General features: G+C 38.8%; 1 protein-coding gene across 1 annotated transcript in view; it reads right to left on the bottom strand.

Moving 5' to 3' along the window:
* Nucleotides 1-11,271: 11,271 nt before the first annotated feature.
* Nucleotides 11,272-14,139, bottom strand: part of mindy2 (MINDY lysine 48 deubiquitinase 2) — a 31,661-nt gene continuing 28,793 nt past the window's right edge. Inside the window, exon 10 of the mRNA XM_059352225.1 lies at nucleotides 11,272-14,120. Within this exon, the coding sequence (XP_059208208.1) occupies nucleotides 13,984-14,120 (137 nt within the window). The 3' untranslated portion in view covers nucleotides 11,272-13,983. The remainder of the gene's footprint in view (nucleotides 14,121-14,139) is intronic.

The following is a 14,139-nucleotide window of genomic DNA, read 5'->3' as shown; positions in this document are numbered from 1 at the left end:
GAGACTGACTGTTAGAATAATGAGCCTTTAACTTAGAGCAAAATAATCATAAACAATAAGACAAAAGACAGTAAAATATACAACTTGTAACATAAAATAAACTACAACATACTACTGATAAAGTGACTGTGTCACTGTTTAAAATAAGAAGATTACTTTATTAATCCCACTATGGGGAAATTCAGCCTCTGCATTTAACCCTTCATCTTTTTTACACACAGGTGAACGCACCATGCAGGGAGCAGTGGCAGCACGTTACTGCTCCTGGGGAGCTGTGGGGGGTTGGTGCCTTGCTCAAGGGCTCTCAGTCCTCCACCTGTCAGTCCCGGGATTCAAACCCGTGTTACTGTTCAAAGAGCTTGTTGGTGGTGGTCAGTGGGTGTTTAGGGGAGATGAGTCAGTCAAGTTGTTCTGGTCATTAACATCTAATTAAATGACTTAATAAATGAATATTTATGTATTGAAGCCTTTTATGGTGAATATAATAATAATATTAATAAAGGGTTAAAAGCATTAGTGGACGCTTTCTAAAGTCCAGTCCAGGTTCAACTGGGTCTCACTAGTTGTTGCAGCAATTTTTGGCTTCATACCATTTGTTTCACACATTTGGTGCTCATCGTATATATATATATATATATATATATATATATATATTCCTGGATTTACAGTAATTAAAAGTGTCTATTATGGTGATATGCCATTTTTAATTTTACATCCGATTTCTGATGCAATTTGACACAAACATCTTTCACTCTTTGTATTGAGTTATCTATTTAATATATATAAATAAAGCTGACTGTCCTGTATGATATAATCAGAGACCAGTCTTATTATATAACTATATCATAAAACTCTTAAATGTAGTATTTTGCCTCTTTGTAGTAATTTTGATTCCATGAATGCAGTTTTTCTGCAGCACCTTGTAGATGTTTCATCTTTCTCTGTAGTTGTTGCACTGCAAAAAAGCCAACTTGTATGTTTTGGCCTAAAACAGTGATTTAATTTAGTAAAACTTGGAAATATAAATTACTGACATTTAGGGCAATAATGTAAGTTAGCACAACAAAGGAAGCCAGTTGTCTGCTCAAAAACAAGTTGGTGAGTTGTTGTTACTTATATCTTTAAGTTGGGGTTCACAACAAGGGACAATAGTTCTGATAACTCTTATTTCTTTGTTGGGAAATTCGGTCATTAGCGAAAGCTAGCGGCTAACTGATGCTAGCGGCTAACGGATGCTAGCGGCTAATTGATGCTAGCGGCGCTGCTTGTTACAGCTACAAGAGTAGCCATTAGCGTATCAATGCTAACTCAAAATTGTGGTCACAACATTAGCTGACATTTCATAGCGGCGTTACAATCGTGCCAGAGAAATTCAGAGTTGAGCAAACTTAAAAACAAAACTTAAAATATTTAGTTTAATTGTCCAATTTAAAATTTTATCGAAGTTTGTTGCCTTGAAATTTTGAGTTCACCCAACTTTTCTTTTTTTTGCAGTGTGGAGAACTTTTAGTTTGTGTCAGTGAGTCAAAACTGTGAAGGAAACAGATATTACAGATATTATAGATATTATGTTTGTTAACGTTCAGTATCATGTAATAAATAAAACACGCTTCGTATCAATAACTTAAAGACCTGAAGCCTGTTTTGCTGTGTATTATTATTATTATGAGCCTGATATTGAAATTATCAATATTTTGTTCAGCTCTCGTTCACTAATATAATGTTTGTGTACGTTAACTGGTCCAGATCCTCCACGGCTCCTCTGTTACGTAACCTCCTCCTCCTCCTCCTCCTCCTGCTCCTCCTCCTCCTCCTCCCTCGGGGGTTCCATTACTCACAGATGGAGCCTGGTCACCTGTCGGAGGTCCAGTCTGAGGGTGGAGTGATGTTGGGCTGTGGATCGATGCAGTAACAGAGCTGCTGTGGATGGGAACCAGATCTCTCTGCTGCTATTGGCTGAGAGCCTCGTTGTCCTGCTGTCCCCCCCCCCCGCTGACCCCACAGGGTCCAAAAGGCCGGCCTGGACCAGGGCCTGACCCCTGACCCCTGGGGGTGGGGGGTGGGGGGGGACTGTTGAGTCACAAAAGGCTGAGAACAGAGAGTCCTGATCTCATTATGACCTCTGTGGAGTTTCCATCCTGCCTGTATTCACCTTAAAACATGTTTAAATACCATGTTGGTATATTTTTTCACCTAAATGACCTGATAATAATAATTTATTTTTTATTCTGACTTACTGGATCAACATTTAGAACCAAAAACAAACAAAGAAAAACCAACATAAATGTGATCTTGGTATATGATGAATAAGAGTCAGACTCTTCATCTCCAGCTGAGCTGATTCTACTGCAGGAAAAACTTTGATCCAACATGGATCAGACAGGAGGAGCAACCTCTAGACCAGGGGTGGTCAACAGGAGGCCCGGGGGCCACATACGGCCCTCAGCCTTACCTGAAGTGGCCCTCAGTAGAACTACATGCATTAGAGCATGAAAACTTAAAAGTTCAGTGTAAAAAAGCACAAAATTACTTCTTGTATTAATGTTGGTCTGCTGTTCTTGCACTGAAAACAAAAGAAATCACAGTAAGTGGTTATTTTTCATTTGCTTCAAACCTTTTGTATTCCTATTTATACTGTTAAACATGCATTAGAGCATGAAATATGTTAAGTTTCTGCACTGTAAACATATTTAAATATCAGTTTCATCATATCTGGTTAGTGATGCTCCTATATGTGGCCCTGTGGTAGTGAACATGATAAACTGAGGCCCTGCAGCATTTAAGTTACCCATCGCTGCTCTACAGTCTGGTTCCCACCACCATAGACAAATATATAAACAGCTTCAAGCCTTTCTTCTATCTATCTCTGCCTACCACCACTGGTCCAACCCTCTAGCGCCCTCTGGTGGTCCTGGAGGTTATAATATCTAAATGTCACTTCACAACATTCCTCCACCTTAAACCTGAACTACCGTCTAGTTATCAGTCACTTATGTCACTCAGAATTATATATAATAAATATAATATGTTTGATTTAACCACATCACCTCTTGTTTTAATACTTGCTTGATCATATGCAACTGTTCCTCTTTTAACAGTTTACCTCTGAACAGTGTATTCACTGAAAACATGTAAAGAAAGTGAGTTAATAACAACTGTCTTATACTTATTTAACTCATAACAATGAAACATTGTACAAAGTCTTCCATGTACGCTGGTCGTCTTCTGTTTTTTTTGACAACAGGAACTCAGCAGGTGGACCACTAGGAACACTTCCCTCATGGTTTTGTCTCCCACCAGGAACATCTGGGTCTCCTCCTAATGCAGCAGCTGTTCTATGCTCCACACCTTCTTCTTCTTCTTCACCAGGAGGATCTGGTATCAGAACCACTCTTGCTCTTTTCTGCTGAACAGTTGATCCACGTGTCTCCTCACCATTTTACCATTTCAGAGCATCACAGTGTAGGAAACTGGCCCTGTTGCCTCCTGGATCAGTCCTGGTGTCCATTTAGGTCAGGGGTCTCAAACTCAAATTACCTGGGGGCCACTAGAGGCAGTATCAAAATGACCAAAAAAAAGACAAAGAATTGTTTAAAAAAAGACACAGAATTACCAAAACAGTAATTAAAGGGACCTTCCACACAAAACACGGTAAAGTGCCATTCATATAAAACTCACATTAACACAGTGACAGTGAGATTCCTGACTTGCTTGTTCTGCTTCCACCTTCTTCTTTAAATCAGGTTTATGAGGTCAGTGTTCCTGTCCATCATCATTCAGCAGCAACAGTCCTGTTGGTGACTGTGGAGAGATGCAGTCGCTGAACTAATCAGTCACCTGGACTCTTTTAATATATTAATAATATGTGTATATATATATATATATATATATATATATATATATATATATATATATATATATATATATATACACATATTATTAATATGTATTATATAAGAGCTTGAAGCCTGACCCTCTGAAGACAGTAACAGAGTCATGAACTCCTAACAGCCGTCTCACTATTCTAATAAACTGAAATAAACTGAAATAAACACCTTCAAGCCTTTCTTCCATCTATCTCTGACTACCACCACTGGTCCAACACTGTAGCGCCCTCTGGTGGTCCTGGGAGGTTATAACATCTAATGTCACTTCACAACAATCATGTGATCTTGTGATTGTGTGTGATCCTGTCATCAACTCTGCTTTTTATTCTAGTGGGACTCCATTTGATTTGGCTCTTTTTTTAGTCCTTTAGTCCAACATAAAATGTGATTTTGAATCTTTTTTTTAACTTTCAGAACACTATCATGCTGAATAAAGAATTTTAAATGTGTAAAATGTGAGCAAAGGAGTCAAATCTACCATATAAGAGGGTTCCATCCAGTTCTATCATTTGATACTAAATCTATTTGAGCTTGTCTCCAGTTTTACTTGGTATATCATCATCAAACTGAAACTGGCCTCATGGAGTTTACAGCCAGAACTTTAGAGGTAAATGTACAGTAGGGCTCCACGCTGCTTTGTTTTATACTCTGATGGAGGCAACAAGTCTGGATTATTTGGAGCTTTTAGAGACTTTAGAGGGTTAATAATATCAGGTTTTATATGTTTTTTGTTAGTTCAAGAAAACTGTGAGCAACAAATTGCACAAAAAGACCTGATGGATCAAATATGATACAGATTAGAATTCATATAAGCTAATTGATATTTAAATAATAAAAAAACATCAGCAGGTTCAATAAACACTCCAGTTTAAAAAAACGTGAATATTCTGGCAGGTGTTTGATGGTTCAGGCTTTAAAGGGTTAAAATATTGTTTGATTAGAAACGACAACAAGACAAATATTGATCTTAGTCTTTTATTATTATCCTGCTTCTTCTAATCAGGCTGAATGTCCCTCGTCTATAAGGCATTATGTTATATATATATATTTATACATATATATATATCACCATATACATTATGTGACTGTGATGTGAAAGGCTACATACATTATTTGGTCATTTATGTAAATAGATGAACATTGAAATCAACACAATGAATAAACTCCATATTCACAAACAGCCAAACTCCTTCTGCTTCATGACAAATATCAACATAACGGCCGTACACAGGAAAGTAAATGCTCGGGGTCGTTAATAACAATAATAATAATAACAATAATAATAAAGTTTTGACTCTGTCTAACATGTCAGTCCGCTCTATACATGCACCATAAAGTCCCAGCTGGGAGGTTGATATTGCATCAATAAGAAAAGTCTCCCGTTGGATTCAGCATCAGATCAGACCACAAGATCAACGTTTCTCCTGCTACAGAGACCACTGGCTTCATAAGGCTTCATAAAGCTTCAGAAGCTTCAGGAAGCTTCATAAAGCTTCAGGAAGCTCCATAAAGCTTCAGGAAGCTCCATAAAGCTTCAGGAAGCTTCATAAAGCTTCTGGAAGCTTCATAAAGCTTCAGGAAGCTCCATAAAGCTTCCTGAAGCTTCATAAAGCTTCAGGAAGCTTCATAAAGCTTCAGGAAGCTCCATAAAGCTTCAGGAAGCTTCATAAAGCTTCAAGAAGCTTCATAAGATTCAGGAAGCTTCATAAAGCTTCAGCAAGCTTCATAAAGCTCCAGGAAGCTTTATGAAGCTTCATAAAGCAGCCGGTTCTCTTTTTGTTTGTCAAAGTTTGAGCGTATCTGTGAGAAGTTGTGAGTTGGATGATGAACTCTGAACTGGATCAATAACCTGATCAGAGCTCTGATCAAGGTGAGAACCAGAACCAGAACCAGAACCAGAACCCTCTACATGTTTCTGATTGTTCAGATGTCTCTGAGAGGAAAATGAGACAATAAACCTGGTGATTTATTCTATAATCTAAAAGGTTTTCTCTCTTGTCTTTATGACTTCAGAAGAAAAAATGGTCAAAATGTTTTTCAGGTTTGTGAAACAGGAATAAAGTGTCCTTTAGTTTATCTGTAAAGGTTTTTGCAGGTAATTTTTTAGTGTTTGTTGTTGTAATTCTCATCTCAGCCACTAGAGGCTCAAGTTCTCCACCAGCTCATATTCTAATATTATTAATATTATTATAAACAACTAAACATGTTCATGTTTTCTTTTTAATCTCCATCCACAATAAACACAGGAAGTTATTTTAAAGGTGTTTTTGTTGATGCATTTTTTGCCGCTAATGGTCAGAATAAAAGGAGAGAGAGAGAGAGAGGGAGAGAGAGAGAGAGAGAGAGGAGAGAGGGGAGAGAGAGAGAGAGAGAGAGAGAGAGGGAGAGAGAGAGAGAGAGAGAGAGAGAGAGAGAGAGAGGGAGAGAGAGAGAGAGAGAGAGAGAGAGGGGAGAGAGAGAGAGAGAGGGAGAGAGAGAGAGAGAGAGAGAGAGAGAGAGATTGTCTTTAAATCAGTGTACAAATAATAAATGTGCTGTCAAAATTGGCAACAGGGAAACAAAGTTTCCCCCCAACAGAGCCAGAGGTCAACAGGTAAACAGGTAAACAGGTCAACAGGTCAACAGGTAAACAGGCTGAGTGTTGAACATTTCTAGTGATGATCATCAGAGATCTCTTCCTCTCTGACACATTAATGTCTACTTTTATCTTTTAATACTGCTGGATCCATCTACAGAGGAACATCAGCAGCAGGACCAGGACCTGACTACAACCTGGACCTGGACCTGACTACAACCTGGACCTGGACCTGACTACAACCTGGACCTGGACCTGACTACAACCGGACCTGGACCTGACTACAACCTGGACCTGGACCTGACTACAACCTGGACCTGGACCTGACTACAACCTGGACCTGGACCTTACTACAACCTGGACCTGGACCTGACTACAACCGGGACCTGGACCTGACTACAACCTGGACCTGGACCTGACTACAACCTGGACCAGGACCTGACTACAACCTGGACCAGGACCCTGACTACAACCGGGACCTGGACCTGACTACAACCTGGACCAGGACCTGACTACAACCGGGACCTGGACCTGACTACAACCTGGACCTGGACCTGACTACAACTGGGACCAGGACCTGACTAAAGCCTGGACCTGACTACAACCTGGACCTGGACCTGACTAAAGCCTGGACAAGACCACATCTATGGTCTCACAAAAACCTGAACATGTTCTCACTGGGATCTACACACATACAACACACACACACTTACATATAATATTTTATAAAACATATATATATATATATATATATATATATATATATATATATATTCAGAGATTTGTACTTCATGAATTGTTTCTGTCATTGATTTGTCTCACATATATTTATATTTAATGAAATGTTTCTATTTAGTTTTAGTGATTCTTATATTTCACTGTTTTTGTGTTAGAAAAAAATTAAAAAAACAAAATATTGTTTTTTAACTCTGTGCCAATAATAAAGAATGATTGAATATATTTGAACAGGTTGCTACTCAGATATCAATCAGTGGAAGATTATTATTTAAAGTTGTATTTAATCCTGTAAAAACAGGTGAAGAAATGTTTTATTCTCAGTGTTTGTTGTTTCATTTCAGCCACAAAGAAAAAAAAAATCACCTGCAGAAATCTTTTGTTCCTGTTTCACAGACAAAACGTCACTTAAAGAGACAAAAACCTCTGAAGAACAGTTTGAACAACACATTTTCCCTCTCAGAGACAAAAATCTGTTGTTTTAACCCTTCAGCCTCTGGAGTGTGTGTGTGTGTGTGTGTGTGTGTGTGAACCACTAACTGTAATATATCAAATTGCAGCAAAGATCCATTGAAGTGGTATTTTTTTTTTACAAAGGTACTCTTTCATTTAAGCCAAAAAAATGTAACAGCCCTTTTTAACTTTTACAAATATGAATATCAGATAATAATAATAATAATAATAATAATCATTATTTTGGCCATTATTCAGTTTTTAAAAGACAATAGCACTCTGCACCACGTGTGTTCTGTATAAAATGAGGTATGTTTCTCTTCTCTTAGTGCATCAATGGAACAGTGCAAAACCAATTCATCACCACCACCAGTTCAACCAGTTCAACCAGTTCAACCAGTCCAACCAGTCCAACCAGTTCAACCGGTTCAACCGGTTCAACCAGTTCAACCAGTTCAACCAGTCCAACCAGTTCAACCAGTTCAACCAGTCCAACCAGTCCAACCAGTCCAACAGTTCAACCAGTCCAACCAGTCCAACCAGTCCAACCAGTTCAACCAGTTCAACCAGTTCAACCAGTCCAACCAGTTCAACAGTCCAACCAGTCCAACCAGTCCAACCAGTTCAACCAGTTCAACCAGTCCAACCAGTCCAACCAGTTCAACCAGTCAACCAGTCCAACCAGTTCAACCAGTTCAACCAGTTCAACCAGTCCAACCAGTCCAACCAGTTCAACCAGTCCAACCAGTTCAACCAGTTCAACCAGCGTCTAGTTCACTTTACAGCATTTCACTTCTACAAGGCAACAAGAAAACCACTGAACACACAACGATCCTTCTGATCCACTCAGGAACAAACACTTTACAACAGAAAGATCTCGTTCTGGTAGAATAATTAAGAAGGGAGAGAGTTAATGCTCAGCAGGAAATATAAATAATAAGAGACGAGTTTTAACCCTCCAAGGACCAAAAAGATTAAAAAAAGGAGTTTAAAACCAGATCAAACAGTAAATCTGCTGCATGGACAGATAATTTACCTTGACTAGATTTATTAAATTAAGATTATTAAATCTAGAAATAAGCATGTTGAACACTTAAAATAATAAATGAACTCTTAAAGCCAGATAAATGATCTAACTTCTAAATCTAAAGGTTTTTATCTTGGTTATAAACTAATAATCATCAGTGTGAAGACGTTTTAGTCTCTAACACTGAAATCACATCAGGACGAATCGTACATGTATATATACATTTTTTTCATAATCTTCAGCTTAATTTGCTAAAAGTAAGAAAACAAAATATGTAATTGCTTATATTTAGTGTATTTTACTTATTTTGAGACTGTAAAAGTTAAATTTGTAAGTAATTTCATCTTAAAACCAGCATTTTATGCTGATTTTAAGCCTTCTAAATTATCTGTCGACATGCTTATTTCTAGATTTAATAATCTTAATTTAATAAATCTTGTCAAGGTAAATTATCTGTCCATGCAGCAGATCATTTCCCTCAGATTTACTGTTTGATCTGGTTTTAGACCTTTATTTCAGTGTTCTGTGGACATTTTCAGCCATATTTGTCATTTTTGTTTTGGTAATAATTTTGGCTGATTCTGCAAACGACATGATTTTTGGAAGGTTTTTTTTCTTGATATATTTTGAAATTCAAATTCAAATTTTTCTAATGTGTCAATAATAATAATAATAATAATAATAATAATAATACACTGTGTACACATTTACTCTCCTTTCAGAGCCTTCGGGCTGAAAATGTCCATTTCCAAAAAATGCAATAAAACCTTTACAGATTAATATTTTTTCTGTATAAACCTCTGAAACATCTTCTGCCCTGCTGAAAACTACCAAACATTCAAATATTTTGATGATTTTAACCCTATAAACACCAGTTTGATTACATGATGTCACTGCTTTTCAAAGAAAAAACATAAAAATGTAGTTATTTTCCATACAATAAATATTTTTAGTTTTTTATCACGGCCTTGGATATTTCAAGGATTAGCAACAAAATAGGTTTTGATGCATTTTTAGTTTTTTGTGTCGTGTCAGATTTAAGATGGCAGACATGTCCACTTCCAAAAAAACACTACAAAAATATTACTCATATATGTTTATATTTTGGTTAAATCTATCAATCAACTTCAGTTCTGATCAAAATCATCAGCCAAAAAATAATTATATGGAAAATAACTACATTTTTGTGTTTCTTCTTCATAAAAACATCAGTGACACCATGCAGTCAAACTGGCATTTAAAGGGTTAAAATGCCAAAAATGTTTAAACATTTTGGTGGTTTTGAGCCGAGTGGAAGTTGTTTAAGAGGTTTATGCAGAAAAAAGTTGAAAAAAATATGAATCTGTAAAGTTTTTATCAGGTTTTTTTGGAAGTGGCAGTAAATTAGAGCGACCAAAGAGTTAATTACAAACCAACAGAAAGTTTTCCTCATTAAATCAAACTGACATTTTTTAAACTTCCTCTGGTTTAACAGCATGTTCATTAATAATTAATAATTAATAACGGGTGGAGATAGAAATTAAACTCAATAAAAACTATTCTGCCAAAAGCTCCATCACCTCATGATTATATGATAATGATTGAAGCTGCATAGGGGTCAATGAGAAGTGTTTCTGAACCCTGTCAGGTTTATATTCTATCAGGTCGTTCACACAAGAGGAGCAGCTCCATTCACTGTGTGTGTGTGTGTGTGTGTGTGTGTGTCTCTGTGTGTGTGTGTGTGTAGTTCAACAATGTGGGTCTTAAATAATAAAAAATAGTGTTAAAGTCCTTCAAAGTGTCAAAAACGTTGTGTGATCATCTCAATAAGTCAATATGATGAAAAGTCCATTTAGTATTGATCATAATCAGGAACATCTCAAAAATAATGAGAATATCATGAAAAAGTTCAATATTTGTTGTTAATCATTTCAGAAAGTAAAACTCAAACATTATACAGATTCATTACACAGAGTGAAATATTTCAGCCTGTTTTTCTTGTTTTTGATAATTCTCTGAGATAATGAAAACACAAAACTCTATTTAGTAATGAATCTACAGATTCTACATTATATAGATATAATGTTTCAGCTTCACTTTCTGAAATGATTGACAACAAATATTGAACTTTTTCAAGATATTCTAATTTTTTGGGTGTCCATATAGATGACAGACTGTTCACAGGAAACATTTACATATTAAACAGACTTTATAATTGGTCTTTTGTAATATTCACATTTTTTGAGACACTGAATTTTATGTCTTCATTAAATGTAAGCCACTAATTTTAATAATTAAGAATAAATTAAATAAATGAAGACATGAAATGTTTCATTCTGTGTGTAATGGATCTATAGAATGTGTTATTGAATTACTGACATAAATAAACTTTTCTATCATATTGTCATTTATTGAGATGCACCTGATAGTTAAAGTTGCGACTGAGAAAGTGACTAGAGTGACTAGATTGAATAGTGACTAGAGTGACTAGAGTGACTAGAGGCCGAGGGACTTGTGCCGATACATGAAGACACTGGAGGACGAGTCCCGTCACAAAAGGCCTGAGAGGATTTCTGATGTGACCACAAATAAAATAATAAAGCATGGATTGTCTCGTTCGGTTTCCTTTTGTCCTATAAAATATGTTGAAATGTTGTAAGGCGCTATATATATTTACAAAAACAGGCTCGTTAGCCTCGTTAGGGCCAAACAGGCTCGTTAGCCTCGTTAGGGCCAAACAGCCTCGTTAGGGCCAAACAGGCTCGTTAGCCTCGTTAGGGCCAAACAGCCTCGTTAGGGCCAAACAGGCTCGTTAGCCTCGTTAGGGCCAAACAGCCTCGTTAGGGCCAAACAGGCTCGTTAGCCTCGTTAGGGCCAAACAGGCTCGTTAGCCTCGTTAGGGCCAAACAGGCTCGTTAGCCCCGTTAGGGCCAAACAGCCTCGTTAGGGCCAAACAGGCTCGTTAGCCTCGTTAGGGCCAAACAGGCTCGTTAGGGCCAAACAGGCTCCTTAGCCTGGTAAGGGCCCATAATCAAAATGTTTTCCCCACACAGCAGGACGCTGCTGCCTGTCAATCAATCAGTCTGTCCTCAACACGACGAGACGATTTAACTGTCTCAGTCTGGACAGAAGGCTCGAGTCACGGCTCGAGTCAAGCCTCGAGTCACGCCTTGAGTCACGGCTCGAGTCACGAGCCTCGAGTCAAGGCTCGAGTCAAGGCTCGAGTCACGGCTCGAGTCACGCCTCGAGTCACGGCTCGGGTCAAGCCTCGAGTCACGGCTCGAGTCACGCCTCGAGTCACGGCTCGAGTCACGGCTCGAGTCACGGCTCGAGTCACGCCTCGAGTCACGCCTCGGGTCAAGCTTCGAGTCACACCTCGAGTCACAGCTCGAGTCAAGGCTCGAGTCACAGCTCGAGTCAAGGCTCGAGTCAATACTCGGGTCAAGGCTCGAGTCACGGCTCAAGTCAAGGCTCGAGTCAAGGCTCGAGTCAAGGCTCGAGTCAAGGCTCGAGTCACGGCTCGAGTCACGGCTCGAGTCACGGCTCGAGTCAAGGCATCCACTTGGAATGTAACGATAGAAAAGCGAGTCGGGAGGCCGTCCGGCGGTACGAGGACGGCACCAACAGCTGATCTCTATCAGATCTCCTTTATAAGAAGCTTTAGGTTCATTAATATTTACATCATCATGTTCACGCTGCAGCGAAACGCAACTAAAAGGGGAAATCTCCTAAATATCCCCAGGACAGTCTGTCAACTCACATTATTATTATTCTTTCACAAATAACAGAAAATATCCACTAAACTAGAGCTGCAACAATCATTCTATTAGTGGAACAATAATCGATTATTAAATTAATCATCAACGTTTTGATAATCCAATAATTGGCTTGAGCAGTTTTTTTTAAAGACAATAAGTCCAAATTCTCTGATTTCAGCTTCTTCAATGTGAATATTTCTGGTTTCTTTGTTCCTTTATGACAATAAACTGAATATCTCTTTGGTTTGTGGACAAAACAAGAGATTTGAGGACGTCATCTGGTGTTTTGGAGACACTCATTGATATTTTTATACATTTTATTGACAGATTAATCCATAATGATAATAATGGTTAGTTGCAGCTCTAGACTAAACAGGAAACCAGCAGGAAACCAGTCCGGTTCTCGTGTTTCTGTCGGGTTCAGATTTGTGGAAAAAGAATAAAACGTTCACAAAAATATTATAACTGAACTTTCCTGGCTTGGAGGAATATTAATTAATATTAATTAATATTAATTTTACATGTGAATTAATGAAATCTGCAGGTTTGATTTAAAAACCTGAAACCAAACAGAGATCATGATAGTACCTGCACACACACACACACACACACACACACACACACACACACACACACACACAGCAGGAGACTCTTTGATCCTCCTAAAAAACTTCAGATTCAGACAAAAAATCCTGTTAAAATCTGCAACGTGATTCTCAGTTTGTCTCCCGAATGAAAGAAAATATTTGCAGCTGAACTCAAACAACGGAAAAGATTTGTGACTAAACGAGACGAGATGTCCACACACACACACACACACACACACACACACACACAAACACACACACACACACCGTCAGCATGAAAACACACTCCCATGGTAGTGGGGAGGTAAGGCAGGTCTGAGGACCAGCTGAGATGTTGGTAGCTACAGTATCTGGCAGCTCTCTGGCATTAATTAACCCTTCGGGTCATAGTGTTTCCCAGGGACACTAGTAGTGTTACACTGATGTCCAACAGGCAATAATATGAGAAAATCCCTCTCAGTTTCCATAAACAACACAAAGCGTCTCCCTCTTTAACAGAAACATAAATAAATCTTGGCTTCAACTTAATAAGAAACAAAAACCAACGTGGGTCTGTGTGAATATTGATACGTACAAAAAAGCTTATAAGCTGCAGTAATGAGAAATGAATGGATGAACGGTGAGAGGGTGACATTATTTCTTCAGCTATAAAATATTCCACCCTAATAAACTCACATGACAAACAGAGTCACTGTGCGACTGTAACAAAGTTTGGCGCCTGTAAAAGAAGCGGGTAGTCGTTGTTGTGTCTCTGCTGTTCCACTGAGGAGACAGAGGGGGGAGGCACCAGTGGTTTGGGAACAGCAAACCCTCCGTCAGACTCGTGGCGCCCGTCTGGTGGCGTCCGGTGGCGTCTGGTGGCGTCCGGTGGCGTCTCGGCCCTTGTGTTTTGGGTCCGAGGAGGACCGGCGCTGTCCCGCGTCCTCACAGATCAGCGAAATGCACAAAACACTCACTCACACTCACACAGACACGCTGGATGTTACAAAATCACACATTTGTCTTTATCCTTCGACTCTTTCTTGGCTTTGCGCTCCGTGCTGGACGCCTGTTTTCCGGGGCTGGGCGTGGCTCCGGCCGCCGCCGCCGTCCCAGCACCGGCTGCAGCTCCTCCTCCTCCTCCTCCTCCTCCTCCTCC

This window comes from Centropristis striata, chromosome 2 (genome assembly GCF_030273125.1).
Source record: "Centropristis striata isolate RG_2023a ecotype Rhode Island chromosome 2, C.striata_1.0, whole genome shotgun sequence".
NCBI lineage: Eukaryota > Metazoa > Chordata > Actinopteri > Perciformes > Serranidae > Centropristis > Centropristis striata.
The sequence above is the reverse complement of the archived record's forward strand: the minus strand, read 5'-3'. Positions and strand labels throughout refer to the sequence as shown.